At 43.3% G+C, this 19,938-nt stretch overlaps 1 protein-coding gene across 2 annotated transcripts in view; it reads left to right on the top strand.

Moving 5' to 3' along the window:
* lepr (leptin receptor) overlaps positions 1 to 5,838 on the top strand; it is a 115,872-nt gene extending 110,034 nt beyond the window's left edge. Inside the window, exons 18-20 of one of the 2 annotated variants that reach the window (XM_014123299.3) lie at positions 2,096 to 2,198; positions 3,757 to 3,832; positions 4,029 to 5,838. In XM_014123299.3, the coding sequence (XP_013978774.1) occupies positions 2,096 to 2,198; positions 3,757 to 3,832; positions 4,029 to 4,880 (1,031 nt within the window). In that variant the 3' untranslated portion in view covers positions 4,881 to 5,838. 2 annotated transcript variants of the gene reach the window in all.
* Positions 5,839 to 19,938: the final 14,100 nt, after the last annotated feature.

Here is a 19,938-nt window from a genome sequence, read left to right as displayed (position 1 = left end):
ACAACAATGCAGTTTAAAAAAATATGAGTAAGAATAAGAAATAAAAGTAACAAGTAATTAAAGAGCAGCAGTAAAATAACAATAGCAAAACTATACACCGGGGGGTACCGGTACAGAGTCAATGTGCGGGGGCACTGGTTAGTTTAGGTAATATGTACATGTAGGTAGAGATATTAAAGTGACTATGCATGGATGATAACAGAGATTAGCAGCGGTATAAAAGAGAGGGGGTGCAATGCAAATAGTCTGGGTAGCCATTTGATTAGATGTTCAGGAGTCTTATGGCTTGAGGTGGAAGCTGTTTAGAAGCCTCTTGGAACTAGACTTGGCGCTCCGGTACCTCTTGTCGTGCGGTAGCAGAGAGAACAGTCTACGACTAGGGTGGCTGGAGTCTTTGACAATTTTTAGGGTCTTCCTTCATATGCCATCCAGAGGTCCTGGATGGCATATGAGGTATGCACTACCCTCTGTAGTGCCTTGCGGTCGGATGCGATCAGGCACCTTACCAGGCAGTGATGTAACCAATCTAGATGCTCTCGATGGTGCAGCTGTAGAACCTTTTGAGGTTCTGAGGACCCATCTTTTCAGTCTCTTGAGGGGGAATAGGTTTTGTCGTGCCCGCTTCACGACTCATGATGTGCTTGGACCATGTTAGTTTGTTGGTGATGTGGACACCAAGGATTGTGAATGTTGACCCGTATAAAGGTCTTACTCACATCGGCTGTGGAGAGCGTGATAACACAGTCTTCCGGAACAGCTGGTGGTCTCATGCACGTTTCAGTGTTATTTGCCTCGAATCGAGCATAGAAGTACTTTAGCTCGTCTGGTAGGCTCGTGTCACTGGGCAGCTCTTGGCTGTGCTTCCCTTTGTAGTCTGTAATAGTTTGCAAGCCCTGCCACATCCGACGAGTGTCGGAGCTGGTGTAGTACGATCCAATCTTAGTCCTGTGTTGACGCTTTGCCTGTTTGATGGTTCATCGGAGGGCATAGCGGGATTTCTTATAAGCTTCCGGGTTAGAGTCCCGCTCCTTGAAAGCGGCAGCTCTAGCCTTTAGCTCAGTGCGGATGCTGTCTGTAATCCATGGCTTCTGGTTGGGGTATGTACGTGTGGTCACTTTGGGGACGACGTCATCGATGCACTTATTGATGAAGCCAATGACTGATGTGGTGTACTCCTCAATGCCATCGGAGGAATCCCGGAACATATTCCGGTTTGTGCTAGCAAAACAGTCCTGTAGCTTAGCATCTGCTTCATCTGACCAATTTTTATTGATCAAGTCCCAGCATCAGTCTGTGGTGGTATGTAGACAGCTACGAAAAATATAGGTAAAAACTGTCTCGGTAGATAGTGTGGTCTACAGCTTATCATGAGATACTCTACCTCAGGCGAGCAAAACCTCGAGACTTCCTTAGATATCATGCACCGGCTGTTATTTACAAAAGTACATAGTCTGCCAACCCTTGTCTACCAGACGCCGCTGTTCTGTCCTGCTGATACAGAGTATAACCATCCAGCTGTATGTTGATAATGTTGTCATTCAGCCACGACTCCGTGAAGCATAAGATATTACAGTTTTTAATGTCACATTGGTAGTTTAATCTTCCGCGTAGGTCATAGATTTCATTTTCCAAAGATTGCACGTTTGCTAGCAGAATGGAAGGAAGTGGGGGTTTATTAGATCGGCTACGAATTCTCAGAAGGCAGCCCGCCCTCTGGCCCCTTTTTCTCCGCCTTCTCTTCACACAAATGACGGGGATCTGGGCCTGTTCCCGGGAAGCAGTATATCATTCACGTCAGACTCGTTAAAGGAAAAAAGTATTCTGCCAGTCCGTGGTGAGTAATCGCAGTTCTGATGCCCAGAAGTTATTTTCGGTCATAAGAGACGGTAGCAGCAACATTATGTACAAAATAAGTTAAAAAATAAGTTACAAACAACGCAAAGAAATGAACAACAAAAAAAATTGGGTTAGGCATACGTAAAATGTCAGCCTTGTTCTCTGGCGCAATCTTGTCAATGTGAATATGATCCAATGTGGATTGATTGATTAATTGATTGATTGATAGACTTACACAGGGTGTTGTCCTGTCCTCCAGTCTTTAGGGGGGGTGATGCTGGGCCTGCTGCCTACATGCTTCTGATGATCATCGCCTTCCTCTCCATTGTCCTCTTCGTCACCCTGGTCATATCCCAAAACCAGTAAGATTATATTTCACATCATAATTGAATATAATTTAAAGTTTAATCATTTGACAATGAACTGTATATACTGCTAACAGATTTTTGCTCAGTCGTAGACACTCAATAGCAGTGTTGCATTCTGTTCTATACCAGTGTTGCATTCTGTTCTATACCAGTGGTGTGTTCTGTTCTATACCAGTGGTGTGTTCTGTTCTATACCAGTGGTGTGTTCTGTTCTATACCAGTGGTGTGTTCTGTTCTATACCAGTGGTGGGTTCTGTTCTATACCAGTGGTGTGGTGGGTTCTGTTCTATACCAGTGGTGGGTTCTGTTCTATACCAGTGGTGTGTTCTGTTCTATACCAGTGGTGTGTTCTGTTCTATACCAGTGGTGTGGTGTGTTCTACACCAGTGGTGTGTTCTGTTCTATACCAGTGGTGTGTTCTGTTCTATACCAGTGGTGTGTTCTGTTCTATACCAGTGGTGGGTTCTGTTCTATACCAGTGGTGTGGTGGGTTCTGTTCTATACCAGTGGTGGGTTCTGTTCTATACCAGTGGTGGGTCTGTTCTACACAGTGGTGTGGTCTGTTCTATACCAGTGGTGTGGTGGGTTCTGTTCTATACCAGTGGTGGGTTATGTTCTATACCAGTGGTGTGGTGGGTTCTGTTCTATACCAGTGGTGTGTTCTGTTCTATACCAGTGGTGGGTTCTGTTCTACACCAGTGGTGTGGTGTGTTCTATACCAGTGGTGTGGTGGGTTCTGTTCTATACCAGTGGTGGGTGGGTCTGTTCTACACCAGTGGTGTGGTGGTCGTTCTATACCAGTGGTCTGTTCTGTTCTATACCAGTGGTGTGGTGGGTTCTGTTCTATACCAGTGGTGTGTTCTGTTCTATACCAGTGGTGTGGTGGGTTCTGTTCTATACCAGTGGTGGGTTCTGTTCTATACCAGTGGTGTGGTGGGTGTCTGTTCTATACCAGTGGTGGGTTATGTTCTATACCAGTGGTGTGGTGGGTTCTGTTCTATACCAGTGGTGTGTTCTGTTCTATACCAGTGGTGTGGTGTGTTCTATACCAGTGGTGTGTTCTGTTCTATACCAGTGGTGTGGTGTGTTCTATACCAGTGGTGTGTTCTGTTCTATACCAGTGGTGTATTTACAGAAAGTACTTTTGGACTGTGTCCTGACATTAGAACGAGAGGATCAATGTTTTTTGCCTCTGTGCAGGTGGTTAGGACTAAAATGGTGATTCCAGGTAGTTATTGATCTGAGGAACACAGTCAGACACATTGATTAGGAATGGAATTAGATTATACGTGACATTTCAGCAATGTACAGAATGTCCTCAGGGCTCAATTACTATGGTGATTGGCTGAATGTGTTCTGAGAAAGGGGGTGAAAGTGAGTGAGTGAGGCGCACACTTCACATACACATGCTGCCCTCTGTCCTAGCTACACCTAAGCACACATCCGTACACAAACACACTACGCTTTGTAAATGTATATGAGTGAGAGTGTTGGATTGGAGACTGAAAGGCTCCATACCTTGTTGTTAAATTCTATTCTGTCTGAATCCCAGCATGAAGAAGTTTATGTGGAAAGATGTTCCCAACCCCAACAACTGTTCCTGGGCTCAGGGGATTGACTTCGGGAAGGTGAGGTGTACAGGAATACTACTCCACACACACTTAGCCATGAAAACACACTTAAAGATATAGCAGGCTACTAAAACGGTAAGAGACCATAGAGACCAAAAAATGCATGTGCTGTGTAGGACAGCTTGCCACAGTATTAATAAAGTACTATCTAATCCATAGGCTTGTCTAACTCTCCTCCTATCTTCTTGTCCAGGCTGACACTATGGAGCAGTTGTTCCTCCACCCAGAGGGCCTTCCAGCCTGGCCACTACTCCTCGTCTCAGAGACCATCTCCCAGGCCACCATCATGGAGAAGACTGGGCCCCCTACGTCAGTCCCAGACAAGGACCTGATTCCAGCTTCCTCCCCAGCTCTCTGTGTGGACTCAGAGGTGCCTGGGCTCCCAGAGGAGGAGGAGACCCTCCAACTCCCAGATCTCCCCAGGAGTTTGGAGAGCTCAGCCCAGCCGTCAGTGACCTACGCCACCGTGCTTCTCTCTGACGACCCCCACCACCTCTACAAGCAGGAGGGCAGCCTCAGCAGTTCCAGCGACGAGGGCAACTTCTCAGGCAACAACTCCGACATCTCGGGCTCCTTCCCCGGAGGTCTGTGGGAGCTGGAGATCTCCCATTCCGGAACCGGAGAGTCGGACCTGGACCCACGGCATTCCTGCTCTTACAACTCTGTCGAGGAGTTTTCCGAGACTTCAGAACAGGAGGATGAGGCCCTGGGAGGAGAGAGGGATGGGGGGATAGAGGTAATTGAGGAGAAGGACCTGTATTACCTGGGGATGGGCTATCAGGAGGAGAGTGAGGGAGAGGAGGAAGAGGAGGAGAAGGAGGAGGAAGACACAGGGGCTATGCTTCTCAAAGAGGTGATGGTTCTGGGGAGAGAGGGCTCATCCGTTGAGTCCATCCCTTTGCTCGGGAGTCAGGACTCTATGTTTAGTGAGTACAGTGATGAGGGGTTGGTGGTAGGGATGAGGAGTGTCCCCCTCTACCTCCCCCAGTTCAGAACTGTTCCCTCCAGTCCACTCAAAGCACAGGACAGCGCCCACCAGCTGTAAGCGCTGATAGTGCTTCATGTACTGATTCAGTCTGATGCTGCTGTTTAGTACCTCAGGAGGGAGAGGACTCAGGAGAGACACAGACAATGGCCTGTGGCCGGTGTTCAGTCAGTGATAGGCTCATCTATCTGTTGAGGGCATTTACAGAACCTTAGCTGTTTTTAGATGGCACACTATTCCCAATATAGTGCAGTTAGATCCCTATGGGCCCTGGGCAAAGTTGTGCACTTATATTGGACATTTAGAATATGGGGAAAAGGCTTCCAAGTGTGCGAGGCGTCCTAGATGCTAAACCTCTGCCCACTTTATAAGGAATAGGATGCCATTTTCTAAGCACATTCTCTCCGTCTACAGTGCTACTGTTCAGTCCACAGGAAGCCAGCTCTGTCACATCTCGGAGAGAGGAGAGCAGAGGGGTGGAGGCTCCTTCATTCAGTGCTGCACACTTCCAGGAACTATTATGCTGGGATGACTTTAATTAAAAAGGAATGAAAAGGCCTATCTTCTGAAAAGGTCTATTTTCTTTCCGATGGCTGCTCTGAGCTTGATAGACTGTACAGCATAAGCACATGATGGGATAGTGTGTCAAAGCAGGTGTTATTGAATGGTTGGACTCTGTTGGATTTGGATGCTTTTGGGACACTTATTGTAACAGTTGTGGAGAATTGCGTTTTAGATCTGCATTTGCATTGGCTGAGCCCTCAAAAAAAAAAAAAGATGATTTTCTTTGTTGTATATGTACTGTATTTGAAACTTCTTTACGATATGTAAGAAATGTGCCATCTAGTTTCATTTGCGTGCCTTTTTCTATTGAAAAAGTTGTTGCTTCTCTAGGTATACATGATAAAAGAATGTACATTTTGAAACCAATGAAAAAACTGAAAAATACCAGAGTGATGTGTAATCCTTGTCAAGATCTTGTGTAGTTTTCGTGGTCACAATAAAATCTTTATTGCCACGACTGTTGACTTATTAAGAAATGGTTGAGTTGAGAAAGATCAAATCTAAACGTGTTTTCTCTTCCACCATTACCGAGGCCATCAGTCACTCAGACAGGTTAGGGTTGCAGACAGACAATACTAGGAGAGCATGAGCTGCCACCCTGAACCATTATTTTGTGGTATATATCGACTTGGTTGTCTTGAGGGAGGGAGAATACACTAAATTGCTGTCTGCTGTGACACAGATTACACACTGAGTTGCTGTCTGCTGTGACACAGATTACACACTGAGTTGCTGTCTGCTGTGACACAGATTTCACACTGAGTTGCTGTCTGCTGTGACACAGATTACACACTAAATTGCTGTCTGCTGTGACACAGATTACACACTGAGTTGCTGTCTGCTGTGACACAGATTACACACTGAGTTGCTGTCTGCTGTGACACAGATTACACACTAAATTGCTGTCTGCTGTGACACAGATTACACACTAAATTGCTGTCTGCTGTGACACAGATTACACACTGAGTTGCTGTCTGCTGTGACACAGATTACACACTGAGTTGCTGTCTGCTGTGACACAGATTACACACTGAGTTGCTGTCTGCTGTGACACAGATTACACACTGAGTTGCTGTCTGCTGTGACACAGATTACACACTGAGTTGCTGTCTGCTGTGACACAGATTACACACTGAGTTGCTGTCTGCTGTGACACAGATTAAACACTGAGTTGCTGTCTGCTGTGACACAGATTACACACTGAGTTGCTGTCTGCTGTGACACAGGATTAGCCATGTCGCTAGGCAGGGACCTGGGTTAAGCATGGCTTCACAGCAGAACACAACCTTATTTATCATTGAGAACATAAAGATCACAGCTGCTCTCACCTCGCTGGAGGTAGGCTATAAGCCAAACAACACCCACCTGGTCCATTAACACATTTTCCTGGTTGTCCCATTCAGAATGGTCAGAATTTAGATGAAAGTAGAACAAGAATAGCCTGGTCCCAGACCTGTTTGTGCTATCATTCCAACTCCTTGGCATGATGCAACCAACAGACTGATACCCAGGCTAGAGCAAGCCCGCTCATATATTTAATGTGCTGAAACATGATAGATTGGCATATTGGTCATTCTGCTTTATCAGACTTAATTTGAGAAACTGACATACTGTATCTATGATGTGAAAGGGTTTGGGAATGGAGGAAAATGTGGTCCCGTGGGATAATATAAGAAATCAGAAGTGGGATATTTGCATAATTTGTAATTGGTTAGAGCAGGGTTTCTTAAACTATGGTTTGGGACCCAAAGTGGGCCGTGAGCATGTGAGAGGTGGGTCGTGAGTTATGAGTAAACATTTGTTTCTTAATTTGGGTCGTGTGAGGACGGTATTATTTCCAGTGTACTGTAGCATAACTACCAGGAGAGGGTGCTCTATCAACATCTTACTGTAACATCCCCTCTTAGTGTTTGATTTGGCTGTAACCATGCTTGGGGGAAAAAGCATAGAGCAGCATAGGCTGGTGACTAGCCTTAATTGTGTTTTTGCTGTGTTGTGTTTTTGCTGTTGTATTTTTGCTGGTGACCAGCTTTCATCGTTTTTTTTGCTGATTACCAGCATTTGTTGTTTTTGTTGGTGACCAGTTGGTGACCAGTTGGTGACCAGCCTTTGTTGTGTTTTCGCTGATGGCCAGCCTTTGTTGTGTTTTCGCTGATGGCCAGCCTTCGTGGTGTTTTCGCTGATGGCCAGCCTTTGTTGTGTTTTCGCTGATGGCCAGCCTTTGTTGTGTTTTTGTTGTGTTTTCACTGGTGACCAGGCTTTGTTGCGTTTTCGCTGTTGTGTTTTCACTGGTGGCCAGCCTTTGTTGCGTTTTCGCTGTTGGCAAGTCTTCATTGGGTTTTTGCTGTTGGCCAGCCTTCGTTGGGTTTTTGCTGGTGGTCAGCCTTCGTTGGGTTTTCGCTGTTGGCCAGCCTTCGTTGTGTTTTCGCTGATGGCCAGCCTTTGTTGTGTTTTCGTGGTGTTTTCGCTGGTGGCCAGCCTTCATTGGGTTTTTGCTGGTGGCCAGCCTTCGTTGTGTTTTTGCTGGTGGCCAGCCTTCGTTGTGTTTTTGCTGGTGGCCAGCCTTCGTTGTGTTTTTTGCTGGTGGCCAGCCTTCGTTGTGTTTTCGCTGGTGGCCAGCCTTCGTTGTGTTTTCGCTGGTGGCTAGCCTTCGTTGTGTTTTCGCTGGTGGCCAGCCTTCGTTGTGTTTTCGCTGGTGGCCAGCCTTCGTTGGGTTTTCGTGGTGTTTTCTCTGGTGGCCAGCCTTCGTTGGGTTTTTGCTGGTGGTCAGCCTTCGTTGGGTTTTTGCTGGTGGTCAGCCTTCGTTGGGTTTTCGCTGTTGGCCAGCCTTCATTGGTGTTTTCGCTGGTGGCCAGCCTTTGTTGTGTTTTCGTGGTGTTTTCGCTGGTGGACAGCCTTCATTGGTGTTTTCGCTGGTGGCCAGCCTTCATTGTGTTTTTGCTGGTGGCCAGCCTTCGTTGTGTTTTTGCTGGTGGCCAGCCTTCGTTGTGTTTTTGCTGGTGGCCAGCCTTCGTTGTGTTTTTGCTGGTGGCCAGCCTTCGTTGTGTTTTTGCTGGTGGCCAGCCTTCATTGGTGTTTTCACTGGTGGCCAGCCTTCATTTGGTTTTTGCTGTTGGCCAGCTTTCGTTGGGTTTTTGCTGGTGGTCAGCCTTCGTTGGGTTTTCGCTGTTTGCCAGCCTTCGTTGTGTTTTCGCTGATGGCCAGCCTTCATTGGGTTTTTGCTGTTGGCCAGCTTTCGTTGGGTTTTTGCTGGTGGTCAGCCTTCGTTGGGTTTTCGCTGTTTGCCAGCCTTCGTTGTGTTTTCGCTGATGGCCAGCCTTTGTTGTGTTTTCGTGGTGTTTTCGCTGGTGGCTAGCCTTCATTGGTGTTTTCGCTGGTGGCCAGCCTTCATTGGTGTTTTCGCTGGTGGCCAGCCTTCATTGGTGTTTTCACTGGTGGCCAGCCTTCATTTGGTTTTTGCTGGTGGCCAGCCTTCGTTGGGTTTTTGCTGGTGGCCAGCCTTCGTTGTGTTTTTGCTGGTGGCCAGCCTTCGTTGTGTTTTTGCTGGTGGCCAGCCTTCGTTGTGTTTTTGCTGGTGGCCAGCCTTCGTTGTGTTTTTGCTGGTGGCCAGCCTTCGTTGTGTTTTCGCTGGTGGCCAGCCTTCGTTGTGTTTTCGTGGTGTTTTCTCTGGTGGCCAGCCTTCATTGGGTTTTTGCTGGTGGCCAGCCTTCATTGGGTTTTTGCTGGTGGCCAGCCTTCGTTGTGTTTTTGCTGGTGGCCAGCCTTCGTTGTGTTTTTGCTGGTGGCCAGCCTTCGTTGTGTTTTTGCTGGTGGCCAGCCTTCGTTGTGTTTTTGCTGGTGGCCAGCCTTCGTTGTGTTTTTGCTGGTGGCCAGCCTTCGTTGTGTTTTCGCTGGTGGCCAGCCTTTTGTGTTTTCGCTGATGGCCAGCCTTTGTTGTGTTTTCGTGGTGTTTTCGCTGGTGGCCAGCCTTCATTGGTTTTTGCTGGTGGCCAGCCTTCGTTGGGTTTTCGCTGTTGGCCAGCCTTCGTTGTGTTTTCGCTGATGGCCAGCCTTTGTTGTGTTTTCGTGGTGTTTTCGCTGGTGGCCAGCCTTCATTGGTTTTTGCTGGTGGCCAGCCTTCGTTGTGTTTTTGCTGGTGGCCAGCCTTCGTTGTGTTTTTGCTGGTGGACAGCCTTCGTTGTGTTTTTGCTGGTGGCCAGCCTTCGTTGTGTTTTCGCTGGTGGCCAGCCTTTGTTTTGTTTTGGTGGTGTTTTCGCAGGTGGCCAGCCTTTGTTTTGTTTTGGTGGTGGCCAGCCTTTGTGTTTTCGCTGGTGGCCAGCCTTCGCTGTGTTTTGGAAACATAAACTAGTCACCAGCATACCAATATATGCTGGTTACCTGCAAAACCAGTATCAAGTCACATTATGCAGGCCTTCAAAGTGATGTCTGATTCCTATTGGAATCCACCCTGACTGGGGATATCTGAATATTATAACTTTTATTCACCCACAATCTGCATTCACAATGACTGCCAGGGTTAAAAAGATTAATAAATTAGACTACATAAAACATCCAAATTGGAACAACCATTTCAGTAACGGACGCAATAAGTCCAACTAACATTTAATTAGTTTCGAAAAAATGTATTCTATTCATCTTTGTATGGCATGAAAGGTGAAATAAATACAATTGTGTAAAAGTCTAGTAGTTGTCTTTATTTCTTTTAAAGCCTTGGATAGCCTACAGACACAATAAACAGGGTACCTGTGGGACCACAATTGCTTTGCAATATGTTCAAGATTTCTTTCAAAAAGCAAGTCAGTATACCAATTGAATAAACTAGATATCCTAAATAGTGTTGTGTTTGCATTGGCTCCAATAGGTTATGCAGCACTAACATGGTCAGCCAGGAATACCTGGAGGTGAGGATGGGGGAAGAGTGCTGTCATATCTGTCAGAAGGATTCGACCAAAGCGCAACGTGTTGAGTGCTCATCTTTTATTAGAGTAACGTGAACACTTAAACAAAAAATAACAAAACGACACACGACAGTTTCGTAAGGTAACATAGACTATACGAAAAAACAATCACCCACACCCCACAGGAAAAAACAGGCTGCCTAAGTATAGCTTCCAATCAGAGACAACGAAAGATACCTGCCTCTGATTGGAAACCATACTCGGCCACACATAGAAAATGAACATAGAAAATTAAAACTAGAACAAATCCCCATGAAACAAACCAACCCCAAAACACACAAAAACAACACCCCCTTCCACGCCCTGACCATACTACAATGACAAATGACCCATTTTACTGGTCAGGATGTGACAAGTGCAATGGTGTAAAGTACTGAACCTGTTTGGGGTGTAGGGGGCAGTATTTTCACGGCCGGATGAAAAACGTACCCAATTTAAACAGGTTACTACTCTGGCGCAGAAACTATATGCATATTATTAGTAGATTTGGATAGAAAACACTCTGAAGTTTCTAAAACTGTTTGAATGGTGTCTGTGAGTATAACAGAACTCATATGGCAGGCAAAAACCTGAGAGAAATCCAAGCAGGAAGTGGAAAGTCTGAGAATTGTAGTTCTTCTTTTGATTCTCTATCGAAACTACAGTGTCTGTGGGGTGACGTTGCACTTCCTAAGGCTTCCATTGGCTGTCAACAGCCTTCAGAAAGTGGTTTGAGCATTCTCCTGTCACTGGGCAGATAATAGGAGCTCAGTTACTGAGTGGACTGCCTGGAGACAAAGGGATTGGATATGCTCGGTCCCCGAGCGCGCCGTTCTTTCTTTTTCTTCTTGAATGAATATGCTATTGTCCGGTTGGAATATTATCGCAATTTTACGTTAAAAATACCATAAAGATTGATTTTAAATAGCGTTTGACATGCTTCTAAGTACAGTAATGGAACATTTTGACTTTTCGTCTCTGGTGTATGCCTTTGGATAGTGACCTGAACGCACAAAGAAAATGGAGGTATTTGGCCATAAATGGGGATTATTTCGAACAAAAACAACATTTCTTGTGGAAGTAGCAGTCCTGGGAGTGCATGCTGACGAAGATCAGCAAAGGTAAGACTATTTCTAATACTAATTCTGAGTTTAGGTTGCCCCGAACTTGGCGGGTGTCTGAATAGCTCGCTGTGATGGCTGAGCTATGTATTCAGAATATTGAAAAATGTGTTTTCTCCGTAAAGCTATTTTAAAATCTGACACAGCGGTTGCATCCAGGAGTAGTCTATCTATAATTCTTTAAATAATTGTTATATATTTTGTCAACGTTTATGATGATATTTTTGTAAATTGATGAGCACATTCACCGGGAGTTTTGGTGGGAATACATTTTCGGAACATCACGCGCCAATGTAAAATGGGGTTTATGGATATAAATATCAACTTTATCGAACAAAGCATACATGTATTGTGTAACATAATGTCCTAGGAGTGTCATCTGATGAAGATCGTCAAAGGTTAGTGCTTCATTTCGCTATGTTTTGGGTTTTATTGACACATGTCCTTGCTTGGAAAATGGCTGTGTGATTATTTTTGTCTATGTACTCTCCTAACATAATCTAATGTTTTGCTTTCGCTGTAAAGCCTTTTTGAAATTGGACAATGTGGTTACATCAAGGAGAAGTGTATCTTTAAAATGGTGTAAAATAGTTGTATGTTTGAGAAAGTTGAATTATGACATTTTGTTGTTTTTGAATTTGCCACCCTGTTATTTCACTGGCTGTGTCCCGCAGGTGGGACGCACGTAGCCCATAGAAGTTAAGTAGTACTTTCAAGTATTTATATTTAAGTAGTTTTGGGGGAGGTGGGTATCTACTTTACTATTTATATTTTTTACAACTTATTATTACTTCACTACATTCCTAAATAAAATAATGTACTTTTTACTCAATACATTTTCCCTGACACCCAAAACTACTCGTTACATATTGAATGCTTAGCAGGACAGGAAAATGGTCCATTTCACACACTTATCAAGAGAATATCCCTGGTCATCCTTACTGCCTCTGATCTGGTGGACTCAGTAAACACACATGCTTTGTTTGTAAATGATGCCTGAGTGTTGGCGTGTGCCCCTGGATATCCACACATTTAAAAAAAAACAAGAAAATGGTGCTATCTTATTTGCATAATACAAAGATTTTGAAATGATTTATACTTTTACTTTTGATACTTAAGTGTATTTTAGTAATTACATGTACTTATGATATTTAAGTATATTTAAAACCAAATGGTTTTTGACTTTTACTCAAGTAGTATTTTACTGGGTGACTTTCATTTTTCTTGAGTCATTTTCTATTAAGACATCTTTACTTTTGACAATTGTGTACTTTTTCACCACTGGGAGAGTGACTGATCAATTGTTTCATCCAGGAGAGAGGTTTCATCCAAGCAGGTGTCATGACGTTGCCCTCTCTCTGGGTACAGAGAACACAGTTGAACCCCCTCCCTCTGCACCAGGCCTTTTCTATGCACCATCCCCCTACCTACCTCCCCCCACCCAGGCTGTGGTGAGAGGGGTCGTAAAATTCCAAAGGAGAATGTCTGGCCTCATGGCCCAGTTTTGAGACAGAGAGGGGTTTCATAGAAAGACAAAGGAATTCCTCTATTCACGGAATTGGGGAACCGAACGACATTTATGTTCTGGAGAAGGTATAAAAGATCGGTGAAGAATCCAGCTACGAACTGGTCTGCTTGGTACAATTTTGTGATACTCATTAGAGACAATATTGCCATATTACCATACTAACGTTTATATAATAGCCTCAGCTATGGGACTTGCATCTAAATGGTTGTATACAATGATTTAATAAGATTAAAGCTATTTGGAATATGTTGAGAGGCTATGTACTGATGTTAATGTGATAGAATTGTATTTCTGTTCAAAGCTTAACTCAGTCATCGGCACGCCCCCAGGGACACAGACAGGACAAGGCGTCATGTGACAGTTTTTCTACGTTCAGTATATAAGCCCACTCAGGGTTACTTTCTGGTTACTAGCTTACCTCAGAAGAGAGAGCCATGGTTTGACCATGCATCCCTCTACTGAAGTTTAACCATACCACGTGGTTAAACCTTTAGACCATCGATACCGACAGAATAATAACAAGTCTTTGATATTAATTAATAGTCTCCATCTAGAAATTTGATATCATTGAACACAAAGACCGATGAAACATCCATTCTATAACGACATTAATGAATGTCGCTTTGAAAGATCCATTCTAACCGAGAGAGAGAGAGAACGCGGACAAAAACTCTCCAACAGGACAAAAACTCTCCAACAAGGATCCCGACGACTCACTGCGCGTAAATATATATTGATTGCAATTGTTCTCAAATGAGTGAGCGTTCATGTGCAAAGGATTAGCATATCAATTGTTAATATTTATCAACTCTGTAGGGTCTTCTCAGCTGACCCCCCCCCCCCCTTTTTTGTTTAACAAGCCGCCATGCCGGTTTAGCCCACTAGGGTACATTACTCTACCAATTCTTTGTGACGATAACTACTGTTTGTATGCTTTCTGTGAATTACTTTGTTTAGTAAATAAATGATTTTAAGACAGTTGATATATGGATGACTTAGTGAAGACCGGGTTCATGCAGATACAACAATTTACGACGTTTGGAATGAGACGGACGCGAGGTAAAATACACCATTTAAACCAGAAGATAATCGGCCTATAATATAATATAATACATAATGTTATAATATAGGAAAGTTTTATATTAGGAAAATTATAACTTTGTAATCTGAATATTTTCCTTGGTGCCCCGATCTCCTAGTTAATTACAGTTAAACGATTAATCAGTTTAACCTCTTATGGCTAGGGGGCAGTATTTTCACGGCTGGATAAAAAACGTACCCGATTTAATCTGGTTACTAATCCTACCCAGTAACTAGAATATGCATATACTTATTATATATGGATAGAAAACACCCTAAAGTTTCTAAAACTGTTTGAATGGTGTCTGTGAGTATAACAGAACTCAAATGGCAGGTCAAAACCTGAGAGATTCCTTTACAGGAAGTGGCCTGTCTGACCATTTCTGGAACTTCTTTGCCATCTCTATCTTTTACTAAGGATCTCTGCTCTAACGTGACACTTCCTACGTCGTCCATAGGCGCTCAGAGCCCGGGAAAAACCTGAATGTCGTCATCCCAGCCCCAGGCTGAAACACATTATCGCCTTTCTCAAGTGGCCGATCAAGGGACTCTGGGCTTAGGCGCGTGACCTGACCGCCCCCGTCTTTGTGATTTTTTTCCTCTGTTTGCCGAAAAGGAGATTCCCGGTCGGAATATTATCGCTTTTCTACGAGAAAAATGGCATAAAAATTGATTTTAAACAGCGGTTGACATGCTTCGAAGTACGGTAATGGAATATTTAGAATTTTTTTGTCACGAATTGCGCCATGCGCACGACCCTTCTTTACCATTTCGGATAGTGTCTGGAACGCACGAACAAAACGCCACTATTCGGATATAACGATGGATTATTTTGGACCAAACCAACATTTGTTATTGAAGTAGCAGTCCTGGGAGTGCATTCTGACAAAGACAACAAAGGTAATGAAACTTTTGTAATAGTAAATCGGAGTTTGATCAGGGCTAAACTTGGTCGGTGTCTAAATGGCTAGCCGTGATGGCTGGGCTATCTACTGAGAATATTGCAAAATGTGCTTTCACCGAAAAGCTATTTTAAAATCGGACATATCGAGTGCATAGAGGAGTTCTGTATCTATAATTCTTAAAATAATTGTTATGTTTTTTGTGAACGTTTATCGTGAGTAATTTAGTAAATTCACCGGATGTTTGCGGGGGGTATGCTAGTTCTGAACGTCACATGCTAATGTAAAAAGCTGGTTTTTGATATAAATATGAACTTGATTGAACAAAACATGCATGCATTGTATAACATAATGTCCTAGGGTTGTCATCTGATGAAGATCATCAAAGGTTAGTGCTGCATTTAGCTGTGGTTTTGTTTTTTGTGACATTATATGCTAGCTTGAAAAATGGGTGTCTGATTATTTCTGGCTTGGTACTCTGCTGACATAATCTAATGTTTTGCTTTCGCTTTAAAGCCTTTTTGAAATCGGACAGTGTGGTTAGATAAAGGAGAATCTTGTCTTTAAAATGCTGTGAAATAGTCATATGTTTGAAAAATTGAAGTTTTTGTATTTTTGAGGAATTTGTAATTCGCGCCACGCCTATCATTGGATATTGGAGCAGGTGTTCCGCTAGCGGAACGTCTAGATGTAAGAGGTTAATCGCGTAATAATAATAACAGGGAGTTATTTTGATAAACATGTCTTCAGTTTAATGGTGCCCAAAGACACGACACAGGGGTTCAACATCATTCCTGAAGTAAAATAGAAAAAGGAATGATTAAAAATGCCATAAATCCAGCACAGGTCTACACAATACAGTGCATTTGGAAAGTATTCAGACCCCTTGACTTTTCCACGTTTTGTTACGTTACAGCCTTATTCTAAAATTTATTAAATTGTTTTTTTACCTGATCAATCTACACACAATACTCCATAATGACGAAGCAAAAACAGGTTTAGAAAATTTTGCTAATTTATATTACATATACATAAGCATTCAGACCATTCCAGGTGAAGCTGGTTAAGAGAATGCCAAAAGTGTGCAAAGCTGTCATCAAGGCAAAGAGTGGCTACTTTGAAGAATCAAAAATCTAAAATATATTTTGATTTGTTTAACACTTTTTTGGTTGCTACATGATTCCATATGTGTTTTCATAGTTTTGATGTCTTCTCTATAATTCTACAATGTAGAAGTAAAAATAAAGAAAAACCCTTTAATGAGTAGGTGTGCTTTTTGTATTGTTTTTGTAAACAGTTTATTTCTATGTGGGACCAATATATTGGATATGCATAGGCTAAACGTTCAGGCACTTTGGAGAGGTTGAAAAAACACTTGGATATCCCCTGTATTTCCCCCGACACCACCTCATGTTTGAGAGAGGTTGGTGTTATAGGAATTTAGTTTTTATAGTGAATAATAACTTTTAGGCGCATCCAGTGTGCAAAAAGAGTGCAATTACCACATTTGGACACTGGAGAGGTTGAAAGGACACTTGAATGTACCCTGGATTCCCCATAACACCACCACAATATTTGAGTGAGGTTGATATGGTAGAAATAGTTTTTTTAATACTGAACAAATAAGATTTAGGGATTGCAAATATGTAATAGTACTAGAATGATCTAATTTACAGACATATGCCACTTTGGAGAGGTTTAGGGACACTTGGAAACGTCCCGTGACCACACCTGACACCACTTATTAGAACATCTGCCCATTTCTAGTTGTTAGGTCTAACAATCCCATTTTTTTCCTGATATTGTTCACATGTTGTGGAAGCCATCTTGTGTGTTTAAAGCTCAAGTCATCAATAATTCACTTATAGCTTGTCAATGAAAGGTAACTTTTGTGTGTGCTTAATCTTGTGTATTCTAAACTATGTAACTTCTATCTTCTGATCATTTCCTCATAATCTCCCAGATGTTTTCTTTCCAAATGTTCCACGTTTTTGCATGTCAGAATCATGTATTACACATGAATAGCAGTTACTTTGAAGTATGTCTATTTAGGTGGAAATCTACATTTTAAGTCACGTAATAAGTTGCATAGACTCACTCTGTGTGCAGTAATAGTGTTTAACATGATTTTTTATGACTACATCTCTGTGCCCCACACATACAATTATCTGTAAGGTTCCTCAGTCGAGCAGTGAATTTCAAACACAGATTCAACCAAAAAGAGCATGGTGAAGTTTTTAATTACACTTTGCATGGTGTATCAATACACCCAGTCACTACAAAGATACAGCTGTCCTTCCTAACTCAGTTTCCGAAAAGGAAGGAAAGCGCTCAGGTATTTCACAGTGAGGCCAAAGATGACTTTAAAACAGTTACAGAGTTTAATGGCTGTGATAGGAGAAAATTAAGGAGGGATCAACATTGTAGTTACTGCACAACACTAACCTAATTGACAGAGTGAAAAGAAGGAAGCCCGTACAGAATAAAAATATTCCAAAACATGCATCCTGTTTGCAAAAAGGCACTAAAGTAACACTGCAAAAAAGGTGGCAAAGCAATTAACTTTTGTTTTGAATACAGTGTTATGTTTGGGGCAAATCCAATCCAACACTATTACTGAGTACCACTCTCCATATTTTCAAGCACAGTGGTGGTTGCATCACTTAAGCTTGAGTCCCTGGGTCTTGACCCTGCCCTGTGCAACTGGGTCCTGGACTTCCTGATGGGCCGCCCCCAGGTGGTGAAGGTAGGAAACGTCTCCACTCCGCTGATACTCAACACTGGGGCCCCACAAGGGTGCGTACTCAGCCCCCTCCTGTACTCCCTGTTCACCCACGACTACGTGGCCATGCACGCCTCCAACTCAATCATCAAGTTTGCAGATTACACAACAGTGGTAGGCTTGATTACCAACAATAACGAGACAGCCTACAGGGAGGAGGTGAGGGCCCTCGGAGCCAGGAAAACAACAAAAGAGATGATCGTGGAAACAAAGGGGGCACCCTCCTATCCACGGAACAGCAGTGGAGAAGGTGGAAAGTTTTAAGTTCCTCGCTGTACATATCACAGACAAACGGAAATGGTCCACGCACACAGAGTGTGGTGAAGAACGCGTAGCAGTCCTTGTCACTGAAAACCCTCACTAACTTTTACAGGTGCACAATCGAGAGCATCATGTCGGGCTGTGTCACCTCCTGGTACAGCAACTGCACCGCCCACAACCGCAGGGCTCTCCAGAGGGTAGTGTGGTCTGCACAACGCATCACCGGGGGCAAACTACCTGCCCTTCAGGACACCTACACCACCCGATGTCACAGGAAGGCCAAAAAGATCATCAAGGACAATAACCACCCGAGCCACTGCCTGTTCACCCCGCTTCCATCCAGAAGGCGAGGTTAGTACAGGTGCATCAAAGCTGGGACAGAGAGATAGAAGCTGTTTTTCAATCTCAAGGCTATCAGATTGTTAGCACAGAGAGGCGGCTGCCTACCTACAGACTTGATCTCATTGACCACTTTAATAAATATAACACTATTCACTTTAATGATGCCACTTTTAGAATGTGTACATGTCTCACATTACTTATCTCATATGTATATACTGTATACTACACTATCTATTACATCTTAGCCGCTCTGTCACTGCTCATCCGTATATTTATATATTCTCATCCCATTCCTTTACTAGATTGTGTGTATTAGGATTTGTTGTGGAATTTGATAGATATTACCCGTTAGATACTGCTGTACTGTAGGATCTAGAAGCATCAGCATTTCGCTACACTCGCAATAACATCTGCTAACCATGTGTATGTGACCAATACAATTTGATTTGATTTGATCATGTTATGGGTGTGCTTGTAATCGTTATGGACTGGGGAGGTTTTCAGGAAAATAAAGTAAAGGAATGGAGCTAAACACCAGACACTGGGAGATGAATTCACCTTTCAACAGGACTATAACCTAAAACACAAGGCCAAAACTCGTGGGGGGTGTGCTATGCCAGTGACCGAGAGGTCTGCAAAACCACACTTCTCATTATCATATTTCCCATCATGCTCTATTGCAGTTAGATGTTTTTCTAAATAACATACATTTTTCTAAACTAATCCAATCTATCAGTTGAACATATTGCACCTGTTTCTGAAATTGTTGATCTAGTTTACATGGTATATGTAGTCTCATTCATTCATCTTTCTAACCATGGCAGTCATTCTGAATGCAGATTGTGGGAATCTACTCTGTCTGGATTCTAATAGGAATGAAACATCACTTCACAAGCCAGCATAATGTGACTGGTCACCAGCAAAAACACAGCGAAGGCTGATCACCAGCAAAACACAATGAAGGCTAGTCACCAGCGAAAACACAGCGAAGGCTGATCACCAGCAAAACACAATGAAGGCTTATCACCAGCAAAACACAATGAAGGCTGATCACCAGCAAAACACAATGAAGGCTGATCACCAGCAAAACACAATGAAGGCTAGTCACCAGCGAAAACACAACAAAGGCTGGTCTGCCAGCATAACAAGCTAGACCATGCTGATCAGACTTGCTTGATGAATTTGGGACACAATGGCACCCTATTCCCTTTATAGTGCACTACTTTAGAGCTGTGGGCCCTGGTCAAAGGTAATGCATTATAAGGGAATTGGGTGTCAGTTGGGACACAGCCCTTGTGTTAGGTGTGCACTATACAGTCTAATTGGAACCAATTGAGTATAAATGAGAGAGGGCTCAGATCTGTAGGAGCCTGGAACCATCCTAAGCAGCACACACTCACACACACAGATGGACACACACAGCTGAGATGTGGTATACTTTGGGAAGAAATCATATCCAGAGAAACATAGTGGACATCCTGTCTGGTATGTGTATCTCTCTCTCTCCTCCCTCAGAGAGAGAGATAAATATTAGGGCCTGGAAGAGACAGAGAGAGAGAAATTAGGCCCTGGAAGAGACAGAGAGAGAGAAATTAGGGGTT

The sequence above is a fragment of the Salmo salar genome, chromosome 10 (genome assembly GCF_965601325.2).
Source record: "Salmo salar chromosome 10, fSalSal1, whole genome shotgun sequence".
Lineage (NCBI taxonomy): Eukaryota > Metazoa > Chordata > Actinopteri > Salmoniformes > Salmonidae > Salmo > Salmo salar.
Note: the sequence above shows the minus strand (reverse complement) of the source record. Positions and strands in the feature narration are given on the sequence as shown.